This window comes from Dreissena polymorpha, chromosome 15 (assembly GCF_020536995.1).
Source record: "Dreissena polymorpha isolate Duluth1 chromosome 15, UMN_Dpol_1.0, whole genome shotgun sequence".
NCBI classification, from domain to species: Eukaryota; Metazoa; Mollusca; class Bivalvia; order Myida; family Dreissenidae; genus Dreissena; species Dreissena polymorpha.
The window spans coordinates 10,396,311-10,415,579 of record NC_068369.1 but is presented as its reverse complement, the minus strand read 5'-3'; the positions used below and the strand labels follow the sequence as shown (position 1 = coordinate 10,415,579).

The window sequence follows — 19,269 nt, the reverse complement described above, 5'->3', positions numbered from 1 at the left end:
ACATTTTGGTGTCTGAAAATTTAGAGTTGTCCGAAACTTATGAGTAATTATGGTAATAAATGAATTATGGTAATAAATGAATGCTAATTTTTATACTAATTTCCGCAATAATCAAACTCCCGTTTTTTAATGAATGCCACCTCTTTTGCTGTGCATATTTTGTTGTTAAAATCGCACATAATTAAAGTTTGTATTGTATCCAGGCCACAAGTTTGGGGTATGATTGCGAATATATAAGAAATCTTGGATGAAAAAATAGAGAACGAAGTGCGCAAACCCTCGCCTAATTGCAGGACAGAAGTTGCTGGAAACTTGACATTTTAAAGTCACATACACTTCAGACAAATACTTGAAGCGAACATTGTGGTTTCATAAACAACATCTTCTTTGTAATTAAGCTGCCAGTAACGTCTCTCTCATTAAATCCGACCAATACTTACCTCGCGAATTATGATCACTCGTGCTTATTGCTGAATTCTTATTTTCGTGTGCCACAATTCTCAGGAAATCATTGAAGCAGAACGACCTGGTTCAGTGGAGCGATTGTACTTCTTGTACATAAAAATTATCAGTATGTTTTGTAATGTCAAAAGTGTCATATAGTTGTTGTTTAGTTTTAATAATAAAATATTGCAGTGACTTCATCGTTGCACAATATATTTAAATGAAATGAACTGATGATGTTTGAATAATTATTAGTGATAAGTCATTTGAAACACTCAGTCAATTAACAAACAATGTTTGAATATGGCTATTTTATTAAATTTTAAGAAGCTTTTATTAAATACATAACAAATATGCAATCTATGTACAATACTATTGACAATTTTATCACAGACTCAATAAAATAGACAGCTCTGTACAGAAGCATTCACAGAAAAATATGTCAATACAAAGAGTATACCTATTTTATGTGATTTTCTATCTACTTCTTCTTTAATGTAAACAGCTTTGTCCCTTTATTTAGTACAATCTTAAATAACTTCATATTAAGACACTATTGGACGGATTGCTAACCTATTATACAGCATGCATCAACAATCATGACTCAGTAGTCTAAAATTGTGACCGTCGGCAAAATACAGGAAATAATTGGAAACCAAGTTTGCTATGAAGGCTAACCTCTGCAAAACTGGCTTATCCTTTTGCTTATACTGGACGAAGAATATAAAATCTCTGTGCATTAGAAAAATAACGCTGATGTTTACTAACCAGTTGATAAATTGTGTGACCAACGGGCAAGTACAGCTTTTAGGCAGCAAGTACAGCTTTTAGGCAGCAAGTACAGCTTTTAGGCAGCAAGTACAGCTTTTAGGCAGCAAGTAAAGCTTTTAGGCAGCAAGTACAGCTTTTAGGCAGCAAGTACAGCTTTTAGGCAGCTCATTGATTACCATATGAGCCATGCTCTGGACAAACAAAGCAAATTGCATATGCACAGGTTAATCAGGGATGATGCTTTCCACCTTGACTGAATTTGTGTTTTGAAGAGACTTCTTTCAAACACAAAACTCCGTAAAAGCAGACAATGTCGTCCATCCCTAATTAGCCTGTGCAAGGTGCACAGGCTAATCTGGAAATAACACTTTACAGATATGCATTAGGCCTCATTTTCCCTTAGCGTGGCTCAAATGTGACAAAAGTTTAATATTCCAATCTCAAAACAACAGCACTTCTTCTTCTTGGACCTCTGAATCCTGGAACTCATCTCCAAGTTTTTTCCACCAGGGCAGCTGCAGGTTGCGCAGTGTCTCCATGTGATTCACTCGAGCCTTCGTGGCCACAGGAACGGAGCGGGTCGAGTACATTTCAACGTCCTTCTGTGTGACCTTGTCCAAGGGAGGCGCCACTGTACAAACAATGATAAGATATTTAACCCTAATATATGAGCCTGGCTCAGGGAAAATTTCCCAGATTAGCCTGTGCAGTCCACACAGGCTATCAAAGACGACACTTTCCACATTTACCATATTTTCTTTTAAGTGTCTTAATATAAAAACTCCAATTTTAACTGTGTCATCCTTGTTTGGCCTATTGGACTTCACTTGTTAATCTGGGACAACACTTTGCGCACATGCATTAAACCCTTACCCACTCAGCAGCAAAGTGAAAATGGCTGTGTGCAAACAACATAACACCTGAATAGCCTGTGAGTAACTCGCAGCCTGTTCAGGTTTTATGCTGTTTGCTGCTCATCAGTATCTAAGGGTTGGAAATGAAGCCTTTAAAACTTGAATCTAGTAAGAAAGGTCTGTAATTAAATTTACCTTTCTAAGAGACTACAAATGTGTCAAAATATGTATCTAAGTGGTAATGGGTTATACCCCTTTTTCCAGAGCTATGCTTATATAAACATGCATTTGATGTATAATAACAAACAAATGAGTGCTGGGAGAGCACGATTGAAAAGAAAACATGGACCTGTTTTCACAAAGCTTGTAAGTGAAAACAAACCTAAAATTTTGCATGCCTGTGGCCAGTTCTTGGCATTAAACCAAAAATAGAATGAACAACTGTTGTTTTTGTAACACAATACAGTCTTAAATATTTAGGTGAAGTGGTAACCCTATCTCACTCAAAAGCAAAGTAAAAATTGCTATGTGCAAACAGCATAAAACCAGAACAGCATGTGAGTAACTCACAGTCTGTTCAGGTTTAATGCTGTTTGCTGCTCATCAGTATCTTAAGGTTGGAAATGAAGCCTTTAAAAATTGAATATAGTAAGGAAAGTCTTTATTTAAATTTAACTTTTACAGAGACTACAAATGCGTAAAAATACGTATCTAAGTGGTTAAGGGTTAAATATGTATCTAAGAGGTAAAGCAGAGCTCAAGATTAGGGTCGTATTTTCGTAATTAAGAATTATTTTCAAGTCCGTTACGTATTTATTTTAAAATCTGGTCGTACCATTAAAAATTACAGAATCAAGTGACGAATATTATTTTTACACCGGATCGTATCGATTTCTTTTCGCGTATTAAAGATCTTTTGGGAACTTATATAGAATGGTTATCGGGTTTGTTTAACTAAGCACATTTTTTCCAATAAAAGCGGCGTTTACAGTCTATCTATCAAAAAAATTGGCTGCGCTGAGAGGACGTCTTAAAAAACTGCAAATATAGCGTGCAAAGAAAAACAAGCTTTTAACATATTGTACACAAAGTGAGCCGAAACTGAATGTTAAGAAAGACATTATAGAAAAGATGTTATACAAAGACACCGATTATATTTTTTTTTTATAGGTAATTTAGAAAGTTAAGAAGTATTTTCCAAAACTTAGTAGTAACGTTAAGAATACAATTTCAGAGTTAAGAATTCTTTTTGAAAATCTGGTACAGATGTAGTAACGTTAAGAATTTCACAAATCCTTATCTGGAGCTTTGGATAAAGGGTTAAATATGTACCTAAGTGGTAAAGGGTTAAAAATGTATCTAAATGGTAAAGGGTTAAAAATGTATCTAAATGGTTAAATACATATCTTAGTGGTAAAAGGTTAAATTTGTATCTAAGTGGTAAAGGGTTAAATATGTATCTAAGTGGTAAAGGGTTAAATATGTATCTAAGTGGTACAGGGTTAAGACCACAATTAGGTAGGATGATCACGTGTATAAGACTCAACTCAACCTGGGCGTTATACATACATGAGCACAGCTCTGAGTCGATATCAAGCCTTGCCATTAGGGTGTCACGCTTGTGTTCGTCTTTACGGCTTTTGCGCAATCCGCTGTAGTACTGAGCAAGCATGGACATGGCCTGATTGTGAACCTTCTCCAGCTCTTCACGAGTGTTTGCACGTGGCTACAACCATCACATAATGATAGCAAATCACTCACAGAGAGATGTGTTTAAATAATAATATGAGAAAGTGTGGACTTTAAAAATAACACAAAAACAAGATATGTGTTTGTCAGAAAAACTATGTCCCCTTCTGCGCCGTTTTGAAGCTTTATATTTAACCTTTGACCTTGAAGGATGACCTTGACCTTTCACCACTCAAAATGTGCCGCTCAATGAGATACACATGCATGCCAAATATCAAGTTGCTATCTTCAATATTGCAAAAGTAATGGCAAATGTTAAAGTTTGACGCAAACAAACAAACACACGAACACACAAACTAACAGACAGGGCAAAAACAATATGTCCCCCACTATAGTGGTGGGGGACATAAAAATAATTGAAAAAAATTATTTAACCTGAAATTGTATGCATACCTAAAACTGTAAACTTCACATCAAAATGAAGACTTGCATTTTAAAATAACAAGAAACCTAGAATAATACATGTACAAAAACCAAAATGTTACAGTTATAAAACTATTTTCCAACAAGAGGACTTAAATGCATTATCTCATACTGGATTTTCCTCTCGCCAATTAGCAATGGTTTTCTGTAACTCCACTCGCCGGTCATCATTCAATCCCGGGGGACGTAGATGTATCGGAACATCGCCCTTTCTACGCTCCAGGCGTTCCAGCCACGTGCGCACGCATCGCTGAATCTTCACTGCCGCTCTCGTGCGCTGCACATGGTCTCTGCGACCCGTCAGTTGTGACCTTTCGTTATATCCACGCCACATTTTCTGAATCTTCGTGGCCGCCTGTGTTTCTTCTGCCTGGAGGAAGGCATCCACTTTGGCTGGAAATGGTTCGTTTGGTTAACAATATGAGCCTCAAACTGGGAAAACTTGGCTTAACGCAAGTGCATTAAGTGTTGTCCCAGAGTAATCAGCTTTTATGGAACTTTTCATTTAAAGCGAATCTCTTCTAAAACAAAAAATATAGTTAAGGTGGAATGTGTTTTCCTTGACTAGCCAGCGCGGAATGCACATACTTATCTGGAATGACACTTAACACACATATATTAAGCCCCGTTTTCCCACAACATGACTCATATGACCAAAGTTGAACCACAAAATCTGTTTTTGTTGTATTTAGTCAAAGTAATTCATAAACGTAGGCTTTAGTATGATCCCAACTTATGAGGTGTATTAACATTCTCTATTGACCGCTAAAACTAGCTTTATCCAAGAAAGCAACTGAAAAACAATTTTACTGAATTAATTTTTGCTTACTTTACCTTATATAAAACATACAGATACGCAGTTACACCTTAGACTTTTAATGTTTTGCTATTCCTAATCAAAGTTCTCCCTACTTAATATTAAATTATAAATATTAACTAGAGATCTGTCACAGACGTGACGAATACCCCCACATGCTGCATTGACACAGAATATTTGCATGTTGTCTTCACAAAAAACAGCGGACACCATGCTCAATGTTTAAAACGCACTAAGTGACCCCTAGTTTTTGACCCGGCATGGCCCATGTTCGAATTTGACCTACACATCATATAGATACAATTTCTGACCAAGATCGAATGAAAACTACTTGAATTAGAGAGCGGACTACATGCTCGATGTGTAAAACGTACTAAGTGACCCCGTAACCTAGTTTCTGATCTGGCATGGCCCATGTTCAAACTTGGCCTTATATAGATACAACTTCTGACCAAGTTTGGTGAAGATCAGATAAAAACTACTTGATTTAAAGAGTGGACATCATGCTGAATGTTAAAAAACACACTAAGTGATCCCGTGACCTAGTTTTTGGCCCGGCATGGCCCATAATCAAACTTGGCATTGAGATCATCTACATAAAACTTCTGACCAAGTTTGGTGAAGATATTGGATGAAAACTCCTTGAATTAAAGAGCGGACAAAATGCTCAATGTTTAAAACGCACTAAGTAACCACGTGACCTATTTTTTGACCCAGCATGACCCATATTCAAACTTGACCTACCTATCATCTAGATACAACTTCTGACCAAGTTTGGTAAAGATCCGATGAAAAGTACTTGAATTAGAGAGCGGACACCATGCTCAATGTTTAAAAAGCACTAAGTTACCCGGTGACCTAGTTTTTGACCTGCTATGACCCATGTTAAAACTTGGCCTAGACATCATCTAGATACAACTTCTGACCAAGTTTGGTGAAGCTCGGGTGAAAACTACTTGAATTAGAGAGCGGACACCATGCTCAATGTTTAAAACGCACTAAGCGAGTCCGCGACCTAGTTTTTAGCCCCGCATGACCCATATTCAAACCTAACCTAGACATCATCTTGATACAACATCTGACCAAGTTTGGTGAAGATTGGATAAAAACAACTTGAATTAGAGAGCGCACACTTAATACGAACCGACAGACAGACCGACAGACAAGTTCACTCCTATATACCCCCCTAAACTTCTTTTGTGGGGGTATAATTAACTCTTCATGTGATTCTCCAACTGCCAAATATCTAACTCCCAAAAAAACTTACTTTGAACAAAACTGATTTTTTTAGATACTAGACATTTGAGGAAATGTCGATTGTACCTCTACCAGTGTTTTTTTCACCGTGAAGGGAATTGGGCCTGGGCCTTTTGGATTGGGAAAATCGTGTTGTTTTGACTAAAATTGGAAAATTGGGGGTGATGTTCTTTTGCAAACAAATACTTTCAAATTGAGAATAGAGGGTTTTAAGTGTTACCTTTCATACAATAAACATACAGAGCTGGATGGGAAATGAACTAAATATTGAAATGAGCCATGCTCTGTGAAAAAGGGGTTAAATGCATGTGCATAAAGTGTCGTTCCAGATTAGCCTGCGCAGTCCACACATGCTAATCAGGCAACACTTTCCGCAAAAACTTGATTTTTGCTAAGAAGAGACTTTGGAGTCTGCACAGGCTAATTAGGGATGGCACTTTCTGCTTTTATGAAATTTAAAAATTAAAGGAGGTCTCCTCCTAGCAAAAAATTCTGTTTAGATGAAAAGTGTTGTCCCTGATTAGCCTGTGCAGACTGCGCAGGCTAATCTGAGACAACACTTTACGCACATGCATTCAACCCCCTTTTCATCGAGCATGGCTCAAATATTGACCTGCTGGCAGTATCTCCAGGCAGTGTAGTTGCCTCTCTCTGAACTCTCTCATGATCCTCTGCCTGTTCAGCAGCCCCTTGTACTCCATCTCGGTCTGGTGTTTCTCTCTCACCAGGGTCTCCTCTCGCAATCGCTGACGATTTCTACATAAAAAAACAAATGAGCCTCGCCCTGTGAAAAGGGGTTTAATGAATATGCGTCAAGTGTCATCCCAGATCAGCCTGTTCAGTCTATACAGGCTAATCAGGGACAACACTTTCTGCCTATACTGGATTTTAGAAGATACTTTTTTTAAACAAAAAATACCTTACAAATGGAAAGTCGTCCCTGATTGGCCTTTGCACAGGCTGATCTGGGTTGACACTTGACATACATGCATTAAACCCCCTTTTCTTAAAGTGCCACTCAAATTCATTAAATTGATATCTCCTGCTTAATACATTTTGTCCATGCATATTACTCAAAAGTGTTCCGGATGGGGGGACAGAAATACCAAAACAATATCCCGTTACCTATGGCAAGGTAAACTGCATTGAGTCTGTAAGTCACACACATGATCTCAACATGCACCAATCAATCATGGCTTGTCCAAATCTAGTCAACCCTTAATTTGTCCAAAATAAGACCAGAAAACCTTAAGGAGGGATAAATGAAACATAGCAAGGTACAATCATGGTGCTCATTCAGTAAATCAAATGAATTTATGTTCAATGTTTTTGTGCTTGCTTTTTCTGACAGAAATGTCGAGACTTATATTACAAAAGATTTTTACTTGTGGTAAACTATGAAACTATTGTACCTGAAAAAAATGAATGATATGCAGGTAATGTCTCACCATTTAAATATGGAACTAATTTTAATTATGGTCATGAGATTAACGCAAGCTCTTAATTAAGATCTAAAATAGCTCTGTAACAAAGAGTTCTTACCTGAAAGCCTTCTGGAACTTAGCAAATGCTTGGTTTGCCTTGGATAGTTTCTTTCTGGTGATAAAACCTCTCCAGTTGGCCTGTATTATCAGGGCTGAGTCATAGTTTTTCTGGAAATACAAAATTGAATACCAAATATATGAGCATCATTCTGGGGAAATTTGTGTTTCAAATGAGCTGAATTTTTTTCAAGGTAACAAAACCTGATAAGCCTGTGTGGAACGTATAGGAAAATCTAGGAGAAAATGTATGCACTTGCATTACGCCCCATTTTCTCAGACAAACTTTTAAATACATTATGAAGCCTAGCAATTAACTACGTTATTGAAGCCTCTGTAATGATTAGGTTTAGGAATCATCCTTGTCAGAGAAGGCAACTTGTCATGAACATCCTCTATCCAAATATTAAAATACCAGGAAAATAAATGTGGACAGTGGTTTCTGAAAAGGGGGTTTATTTACATGTAATGCAGTGTATTTAAAGTGTCATCCCAGATTAGCCAGTGCAGTCTAAAAAGGCTTATCAGGGACTAAACTTTCCGCTTTTATGATATTTTAGTCTAACGAAAGTAAGAGACTTTCAAACAGCTTAGCAAAAATCCAGATTATGAGGAAAGTGTCGACCCAGATTAGCCTGTGTGGACTGCACAGGCTAATCTTGGATGACACTTTTCCCGCATGTATTCAACCTTTTTTTTTTACAGAGCATGGCCCATGTATATTCAGAAATAAGACTAAAGGATATACAGTAATACATTTGGAGCATAAAGTACTGGTAAATATGGTTAATTTGGTATTATTGTTCATGACAATGTATCAGTAAAGTACTCAAACATAGCATACTTACATCATCAACTAAAGCATCGAACATTGGCAACAATTGTAGTAAGAGTCTCACCTCCATTTCTGCTCGCTGAGCATTTCCTGCCTCCAAAAGTCTATACAGCTCTTTAAGATCTCGGCTAAAACCTTTTCCATCCCAGCGTGAAAGCAGGGGTCGCAATCCTCGATACCGAGTGGAAAGGGAGGTAACCATAGGCTTGTGATATTCACAGATACACAGCACACACTTGGTGGCTCCACTGAATGCAAGCAATGTATACAATTGAGTGGCGCTCTTAGAAAGTGAGGTTTAATGCATGTGTATAAAGTGTCTTCCCAGGTTAGCCTGTAAAGTTTGCACAGTTAGGGGAAAGTGTTGTCCCTGATTAGCCAATGCGAACAGCATAGGCTAAGCCTGTAAAGTCCGCAAAGCCTAAGCCTGTGTTGTCTGCAAGGCTAAGCAGGGACGACACTTTCCACTTTTTTTCGTATTTAGAAAGTCTCTTCTTAGCTAAAATCGAGCAGAGGTGATAAGTATTTCCGATCTTAGCTTGTGTTGTCCCTTATAATTATTAGAATTTGCTGGCAACTGTATATTTAACTAAAATTCTTACGCCCCAAGGGATGCAGCCTGCTCCACCGACAGTTTGTAGACGAGCTCATCCATAATGCTGTACAGGGTCTTGTGGCCCACTTCCTTCACTGCCAACCTGCAGCATAAGCGGTGTTTTTGAAAAACTGGGCTCAATGCATGTGCGTACAGTGTCTTCCAAGATTAGCCTGTGCAGACCGGGATAATGATTTCCATCTTAACAGGATTTCATAAACACAGAAAGCAGACTGCACAGGCTAATCTGTGAAGACACGCATATGCTTTAAGACCCATTTTACCAGAACAAGGCTCGAATGATGTTCCGTATATGCCATTATCTGAGTTAAATTACTGTTACTAGGTTTTTCAAAAGAAATATGCTTTGCAATGATTTATTAACTTGAAATAAGCCCTATGGAATCATGATTACTAATTACAAATTTTGAACAAGAGCTTGTCACAGTAGTGCCAAATCCCCTCCGAAATGTGTTTGCTTGTATGACAACATTTGTTTTAGAGAGTAGAATAATATTTGCAAAATCAAATAAAGGGAGATAATTCATTATGCTCTGGACAAAAATTTACTTTGAAATTACATAAAGAGAGATAATTCAAACACTAAGATAGATAGAGTTGTGATTCTTGGTCACTGCACTTCTCCTAGTTGCCATCTGTTTATATTTTAAGTTTCAAGAAAATCCCTTTGGTATATTTAGAGTTATGCTCTGGACAAAAATTAACTTTAAAGTTATATAAAAGGGGAGATAATTCCAAAACTAAGGTAGATAGAGTTATGGTTCTTGGCCACTGCACTTCTCCTAGTTGCCATCTGTTTATATTCTAAGTTTAAAGTAAATCCATTGAATAGATTTGGAGTTATGCTCCGGACAAAGTTTCAGCCGGACGGACAGACAGACAGGACCAATTACTCTATCCCCTCCGAATTTTTTTTCGGCGGTGATAACAAGCCCAGCAGTACCATAAATCTTTCCTTCTTGATTTTACTGTAAAAAGATGCAATTATACTCATTCTTACCAGTTTGCCCTTATCACCTTGACTACCATGTCCATTACCATGGTAACAGAGTCACCATTGTCCATGATCATCAGCTGTAACAACCAGGGGGAGGACAACACTGAAATACAGAAAACACATCTTTACCCACAACTTTATTGTAAGGCGTACCGGGTAGTAAAGAAATGAGTGTTATATGTGTGATAACAAATTGGGCGGATGGATCCATTTTTCCTTTTCCACTTAGATGCTTATTTTGACGTGTTTGTAGTCTCTTAGAAAGTTATATTCAATTGAAGACATTTCTTACTAGATTCAAATTTTAAAGGCTTCATTTCCAACCACAACATATTGATGAGCAGCAAACTCGCAGAGCAAAGTTACTCGAAGGCTGTTCTGGTTTTATGCTGTTTGCACATAGCCATTGTCACTTTGCCTCTGAGTGGGAAAGGGTTATTTAGCATCTGGCTATTGCCAGTGTTCTTCAGTAATAATGAATTTTTATTTTAGACCATTAACAATTAAAATGTATGCAGTTTATATTAAAACTGAATAAATCATATGTTTTGAAAAGAAATTAATTTTGTTAGTATGTACTTAGACTCAAATAACCAGCAAGATTTATAAACACAGGGCTTTTCATCAGGAAATTGGGAAGAGGCCCTAGCCTTTCAAATTTGGAATTTTATGCGCAATAACTGCTCATTTTGGGAAAAAAACGTGTTTTTTTTAAAGTTTTTGAAACAGGGTCTTTTGCATTGTGCAGAAGTTTTAAAAGATAAATTGTCAATTTTGGGAAAAAATGACCATATTTTCGATTGGAAAGGGGCCGAATTTTGGCCCCTGTTATATAAGGGTGAAAAGCCCTGTAACATATAGTTTAAGCTACTTTGTAACATGTACATTGTAAACTAGTTAGCATGATTTAATTGTACCTTTTGATGTGATTAAAACATATCCAGCAGAAATCAGCACAAGAGCTTCTATGACAGATTTGAAACATCCGAGCAGGAATGAACGCTCTTTCTCTTTGCTCTAAAACAAAAACAAGCAAATAACAAACAGCTTTTTTTCATCATTTAACACTAATAATTTTGTTGCATTGATTTCAACTTAAACTAGGGCAAAGAATAATTAACAGTTTAGAAAAAAACTATTGAATATAATTATAAGGATCATTTATAAGTACATGTGTAAAAACAAGTATGACAAGTATGATATATGTTTCAGATGGAATACGTTTTCTATTATAGACAATCCAAAATACTACATGGCAGTACAACTTATGCCTAATGCATGTGCGTAAAGTTTCATCTCATATTAGCCTGTGCAGCCTGCACAGGCTAATCAGGGACAACACTTTCTGTCTGGACTGGATTTGTGTTTAGAATTCTAAAAAAGCAGAAAGATTAAAACCTACAGGCACTTTTGGAATGACAAGATATCTGGCTTGAATTCTTCTTGCAACAAGGAACATGTTGTCAATGGCGTCGGGCAGCTTTTTCTTCTCAATGTCTCGAAGCTGGTCCTTAGGCAGATCAAGTCCGGAAACAGCTTGGCTAGAATAGAATGAGCCTATCTCTGGGAAAACAGGGCTTAACCCTTCATCACTGAGATATGTATTTTGACGCATTTGTTGTTCCTTAGAAAGTTAAATTTTATTAAAGACCTTTGTTACTAAATTTAAGTTTTAAAAGTTTCATTTCAAACCCTTGGCTACTGATGAACAGCAAACAGCATGAAATCTGAACAGACTGCAAGTTACTCACAGGCTGTTCTGGTTTTATGTTGTTTGCACATAGCCATCTTTATTTTGCTTCTGAGTGGCAAAAGGTTAATGTATATGCGTTTAGTGTTGTCACATGCTGGAAATCAGTGTTTTTGGATTTGGACGAAACAAAGCAACCCCAAACCCCATTTTTTGTTAAAAAAAAAATATCAACATTTTACATTTTTTTTAATTTTATATTGAATAAACATGCTAAAATACTAGTTTACAAGAATTTCAGTGAAACTGATGGATGCTCCCCGATGATGCTTTGTCAATCTATGTGTTAATAACCACCGAAAAAATATATTATTAGCCTCAGTGACCTTAAACCCAGGGACCTCAAACCTCATCAAACGGTAGAGGTCCATACACGGTACGTACATGCCAAATATGAAAGAGAACAGTCAAGTATTGAAGATGCTATGAGAAACTGTAACAAAAGTGTGACGGAAAAATCTATTATTAGCCTCGGTGACCTTGACCTTGACCCCAGTGACCTCAAACCTCATCAAAAGGTAGAGGTCCATGCAAGGTACCTACATGGCAAATATGAAATAGATCGGTAAAGAGTTGAAGGTGCTATGAGAAACTGTAAAAAAAGTGTGACGGAAAAATCTATTATTAGCCTTGGTGACCTTGACCTTGACCCAAGTGATCTCAAACCTCATCAAAAAGTAGAGGTTCATGCAAGGTACCTACGTGCCAAATATGAAAGAGATTGGTAAAGTATTGAAGGCGCTATGAGAAACGGTAACAAAAGTGTGACAGAAGGAACTAAGGAAGGAAGGACAAACTGGCAACTATATGCTCCGCTGAAATTTTATTTCGGGGAGCATAAAAAGTTGTGTATATGCTTTGGTGATATTTCATAAAAAAAGTGTCTTGAAAAAAAGTATTTTTAATTAGTTGGAATACCACATCAATTCTAGTTTTTTTTTTTATGGTAGCCAGATAGAAATGATAGGAGTGATTCCTTTTTAAGGCACATGCAGACTCCAAACTGTTTACAAATAAGATGCTTCATAAATTATCAATTTAATTTTATGCTTTCGGGTTGTTAATAGAGAAATATCAGTGAAATAAAATTGGTATTTCACTGGTGTAAACAGTGAAAAATAACAGTGAAAATAACGATATTTGTCACTGTTTTACTGTGAAATGATGTCATTTTTCGACGAAATGACGTTATAAATCAAGCGAAATTATCCAGTTAAACTATTTTACAATGTAAATAAACGGGGAAAAGAGCATAAATTAAAAAAAAGACAAGGGACAAAATTGTCACAAAACCAGGTTTTCATTGTGAAAAAAAAATCTGATAAAGGGAGACAACTCAAACTGAACTTTTGAAATGAACAAGTTTGTAAGTTTGTTTTTAAAAAAAAATCAATTTTTAGTCGTGGCGACCTTGACATTGGAGATATTGACGTGATTCTTTCGTGCGACACACCGTCCCATGATGGTGAACAAACGTGCCAAATGATTTTAAAATCTCACAATGAATGACATAGTTATGGCCAGGACAAGCTCATTTATGGCCATTTTTGACCTTTGAACTCAAAGTGTGACCTTGACCTTGGAGATATCGACGTAATTATTTCGCGCGACACACCGTCCAATGATGGTGAACAAATGTGCCAAATGATTTTAAAATCTGACAATGAACGACATAGTTATGGCCCGGACAAGCTTGCTCCGCCCGCCCGCCAGCCAGCCTGCATTCGCCAATCTAATAACCAGTTTTTTCCTTCGGTAAACCTGGTTAATTCCTTCGGAAAACCTGGTTAAAAATGTGTTGGATTCGATGGAATATCGGTCTTAATTCACCCGTGATCATAAAAAAATGCATATTTTCACTAGTGGCTGAGCCACTCGTGAAAATATTATTTTATATGATCACTCGTGAAATAAATTTGATATTCTATCGAATCCAACAAATATCCTCTATTTATTCAAAGCTGGAATAAGGTCAACTATGTCTTTTTATGTAGGATTTCCCTTTTACTGATATAACAACAACCTCTTTTTGACTATTGCTGCCCACCTTCATTTACTGTAAAATAATTTATAATTGTCTCCATGGAATTGTGTGGTCTTTAATAAACCAAACACTTTTTTTGTGGACATGAACATTTGTAGATTTCTGATTTTAAAACAAAACAAGTAATTTGCGTCAGTTATTTTGGGATGTGTTTGTGTTAAACTTCCGGATCTGCCAACCAACAAAAAAAAATAAAGAAATAAATGTACCACGAATAATTATGATTTTACATTATTCAATACCAATTCTTGTATGAAGGACATTTAAGTCTTCTGAGAATATCAAGGGCCATCCACAAATAAAAGGGTCCATTTTCCAGTAGTGCCCTGCTAATGTCCCTCCTGTCCTGACAACACACACACATACCCAAGGATGGTACAGAGAAAATCATCCACTAATTTAAGGGTTCATTGGCTAAGTAAGGGTGTCCTGCTTATTTTTCTCCAGTCATTACAATACACACATATTAAAGGATGGTACAGAGAAAATCATCCATTAATATAACTGTTCATTGGCTAAGGGTGTCCTGCTTATTTTTCTCCAGTCATTACAATACACACATATTTAAGGATGGTACAGAGAAAATCATCCACTAATTGAAGGGTTCACTGGCTAGTGAGCCCTGATTATTTCCCTCCAGTCCTTACAATACACACATACCCAAGGATGGTACAGAGCCTTGCCGCAGTGTGCCATTGGCCCTCTACAATACACACACATACCCAAGGATGGTACAGAGCCTTGCAGCAGTGTGCCATAGGCCCTCTACAATACACACACATACCCAAGGATGGTACAGAGCGTTGCCGCAGTGTGCCATTGGCCCTCTACAATACACACACATACCCAAAGATGGTACAGATCCTTGCCGCAGTGTGCCATTGACCCTCTACAATACACATACCCAAGGATGGTACAGAGCCTTGCTGCAGTGTGCCATTGGCCCTCTACAATACTCACACATACCCAAGGATGGTACAGAGCCTTGCAGCAGTGTGCCATTGGCCCTCTACAATACACACACATACCCAAGGATGGTACAGAGCCTTGCAGCAGTGTGCCATTGGCCCTCTACAATACACACACATACCCAAGAATGGTACAGAGCCTTGCGGCAGTATGCCATTGGCCCTCTATGATGCTGTAGTCCTGCTTGAGGATCAGGATCAGCACCTCCAGAAGCTCAAACTCCACAATCTCACGCCGAACCCTCCCTCCATCTGTAGTACCGGATGGGCAGGTGTCAAGAATAGCTGGAAATAATTTAATGTACATGTATCTATTAAATACTGGAAAGATTGCTTGAGAATTTTATGCATGATTCTGATTATAATTAAGAGATTTATAAGTTTTTACAAGATGAAAAACACAAAATTTGTTGAATTCCGCTACTCTTTTATTGGCAAGATTTATACAAGTGAAAACAAAACAAATTTGTCAAATTCTGCTGATTTTTTATTGGCAGTATTTGCTGTAGCATAAATACATTTATTTTTGACACTGACAGATAAATATATTACAATATCCATTACTTTTTTTGGAATTGTACACATATCCTGGGTAAATAAAAGCACATTTTATGCAGCTTAGTTTTTTTTAGAAGAAACATGCCTGGTATGTTTTTGTTGAGTCTTGGCATTAAAGATTGCAAGAAATCCTTTGATTGATGATTGTACATTATGCAGTTTGTTACGGGAAAAAGTTTTGACACAGTCATCAAAGTTTTGCTGATCAAGAATGCAACAAAAACAGGTAAATATTGTAATTCACAATACTCAATAAAACTAATAAAATATATACAATATTTCCTCCTTTACATATATGTTTTGTTCATAAAATAGTGTAACACAAAATCATTTATGTATGAGTATTTTCCATGCTACATCTTTTGTTGATAATTTTTCATCATAAGATATGAACCTCCCCTGCAGTGTCAGTTTTACTTTTTTTAAAGATGGTGGTTTGACACTATCAATACATTACATTATTTTGATATTTACAGACGATAAACATTTGAAAGAAAGCAACAAATATAAAGACCAAAGATTAATAATCATGTTTATAATGATTTAAAGTCATATATTTATAAAATATTTGTGATGTATCTTTATGACAATTACCCACGACTCAAGAGGAATACAGCATATATGTCCTGAACAAGATACATAATTGCAATGTATTTAATATAAAACTTTCAGGTTTGCACCATTTAAGGTGTTTATATCTTTCCCACTCAGAAGCAAAATGAAAATGTCTTGTGAGTAACTCGCAGTCTGTTCAGGTTTTATGCTGTTTGCTGCTCATCAGTATCTAAGGGCTGGAAATGAAGCCTTTAAAACTTGAATCTAGCCAGAAAGTTCTTTATTTAAATTTAACTTTCTAAGGGAATACATATGCATCAAAATACGTATCTAAGTGGTTAAGGCCAGCGATTTTCTTCCTTCTTTAAAAAGTACCGGAAAATGGCACTTTCCCAATTAGGAAAAAACTACAAATTTTCCAATTGCTGTAAAAAAATCCAATAGAGGGTTTAAAACAAATCATTATTTTTTTATATAAATAATATTTAGTTTTCCCTATGCAGCTCTATGACTTGAACCCAAGTAAATATAAAAATGACAACTTGACAACACCTAATTATCAATGTTAAAGTATTTTGGAGCAAACAATCAAATACTCCAATTTCCCAATATGAAGACTTCACAACACGAATTTTCCCAATTTTAGGGTTTTTTGCGCACATTTTTCCCAATTGGGCTGGAACCGGTACTTTTCCTAATTGGGCAAAAAAATCGCTGAAGGCAAAGTTCAGACCATGTTGAAATTGCTTTAATGAAAAAAAAAATCACCCAGTTACAGGGGTGTGATCACGTTAAGGAATGAGGAGACAATCAGATGGCATAAGGGGGTGACAAAGCTCTTACAACTGACAAAAAAATAAACACTTATTGGTAATTGAACATTATTATTAAAATTTCTTCCAAAAGCCAAACTGTTGGGCTAGCTCTTAAACTTGTTCTTCTTTAATGCTCTAAGCTTTTATGAGTACACAGGTACAGCTCACAGTTCTTCTAATAATAAAACAAACTTCCTTGTCAAAAAAGTAAGGCTTGAGTTTTCTATAGAATGGTATTTAATCAACCTAAAACATTGCAACAAACACATCAACATCAATTAAATCAAGGCTTCACCTGGCTCAAAAAATTTATTTAGCCAAATTCGCCTTGCTATGGCAAAATTCTTCGATTTTGGGCTATTTTATAAGTTTTAATGATGAAAAAGTTGTAGCCAAACATAATTTTCTTTAGACAAATAGGTCATTTTGTAGCCATTGACTAATTTGGCAAATGGCAGAGTAAACCCTGATTTATATGCATGTTATTTGTGGATAAATGCTCAAAACAAGAAGTTGATAAAAAAAAAAACTTAACATAACCAAAAGCCGAAAGTTTGAATTGATGATTCAATTTATCTGAGAGAGGTTCTGGATATAGTCGGTGTAGCACAATTGGTTTATTAGACACAAGATCTATCTTGTGGAGGATTTTGGAGTTAGTTGATGTATGAATTAGCATATTTTCAAATTCGGAATACCTTTGTTTTTCATTGCAAAACCTAAACACATTTTCATAACGGTTGTAGTGTTTGAAATTTGGATTACGATCATTATTCTGCGAGCACACCATATCAAGAAAGTTGTTGCGCATAAGGGATATATAAAGAAAGTAAAAGCAGCGAGATAACGCTACTAACCGATCTCCTGCTCGGCTTATAACTTTAATATTCAATTAAATTCGACTTTCTCGCTACATGTCTGTGTTTTGCTGTCATATTTTGTCGATCGAATGCTTGGTTCTAAAATGCCATATCATTGGCCAACACAATGAGAACAACCAACCAGATGACGCGTTATAAAATTAAAATGGTGTACATGTGTAGATGAAACACCGAGTGACATATAGTGAGAAAGTAAAATTTAATTGAATATTAAAGTTATAAGCCGAGCAGAAGATCGGTTAGTTGTGTAATCACATTGCTTTTACTGTCTTTTAATGAATCCAGTTGCATTTTGTAGGCAACTGCATGGGAACATGTGTTTTCGATGAAAAAGGTCATTCCAGTGTTCCACAATCTTTCAGCAATAAGCATAAAGTGCGTTTTATACCTTGCGTATATATATATTTCCTATATGAGGGTTATTTTTTCAAACTATGTATTTTTGTCAATATTCGTTTTTGAAAAGTCAAACCATACACAATAGGTGTTCATTTAACAATCTGGAGCCCCTGGGGTAAGCTCAGGGGGGGGGGGGGGGGGCAAATTTATGATACTGCACTGCTGCCTGTGATTTTTACCAGAATTTTTTTTTGTTGCTCATCCTACGTTGGAGCTTAAGATTTTTCACTTTTATTTAGCAGTCTGGAAATGTCTGATTAATGATAAAAGAAATAGGTGAAACACACGTAAATGATGGCGTCTTTTGAATGTTGCGCAATATAACTACATTGAAATTAAAATGTCAAGTGTAAGTTCAAGTGAAACAAGAACAGACAAGTTAGCAAGAAGTTAGAATGTACACACGCTTCAAACGAAGCAATACTGAAGGCACGCGTCGATCTTTTGTTTCTGCGACTTCAGCTGCTAACGTTATAATTCTCTTGTCTCGTGCTGGGCTGGTTCCACGCGACATTTCGGAAAAAATAACACAATTTGTTTGCAAGTGAAATACCGGATGTTGATAACTTGGCGAGACTGATTGTTAATCTGAATTACAAATATAATCGAATAGTTAATGGTTGCATTGTACACATTTTATGTCGGGTTACAAAACACTTAATAATACCGAATTAACGACAATAACACACACTAATCGGGGCATATTTTTGCCAAACACATATCCATTAAGCTATTTCGAATATTCACAACAGTATCTTTATTTTAATGTTATTTCCAGTAAACATTGTCGAGAACATAGATGAAGTGTGGGAAATAATCGAGTTGAATGGGCATGTCAAAACTGATGCGGTAACGCGGTCAACGCACGTGCCTTAAATGCGGTCTTTAGCCCGAATAATTACACTGGATAAGTATTTGTTAACATATTGTAAGCACATTTACGAGAATCTGCATGTTAAAGTCAAATTGCCACTAAATGAGATTCTCTAATGTAT

The 19,269-nt window shown here is 36.4% G+C and overlaps 1 protein-coding gene across 1 annotated transcript; it reads right to left on the bottom strand.

The window, feature by feature from the left end:
• Nucleotides 1-740: 740 nt before the first annotated feature.
• Nucleotides 741-18,867, bottom strand: LOC127860154 (IQ calmodulin-binding motif-containing protein 1-like). Its single transcript, XM_052398036.1, has 12 exons — nucleotides 18,680-18,867; nucleotides 15,189-15,351; nucleotides 11,707-11,845; nucleotides 11,222-11,321; nucleotides 10,308-10,407; nucleotides 9,294-9,389; nucleotides 8,756-8,939; nucleotides 7,858-7,967; nucleotides 6,929-7,071; nucleotides 4,354-4,634; nucleotides 3,639-3,795; nucleotides 741-1,846 (listed from the first exon to the last, which is right to left on the bottom strand). The coding sequence occupies exons 1-12, from the start codon at nucleotides 18,786-18,788 to the stop codon at nucleotides 1,656-1,658; spliced, it is 1,773 nt and encodes a 590-aa protein (XP_052253996.1). The 5' UTR covers nucleotides 18,789-18,867; the 3' UTR covers nucleotides 741-1,655.
• Nucleotides 18,868-19,269: the final 402 nt, after the last annotated feature.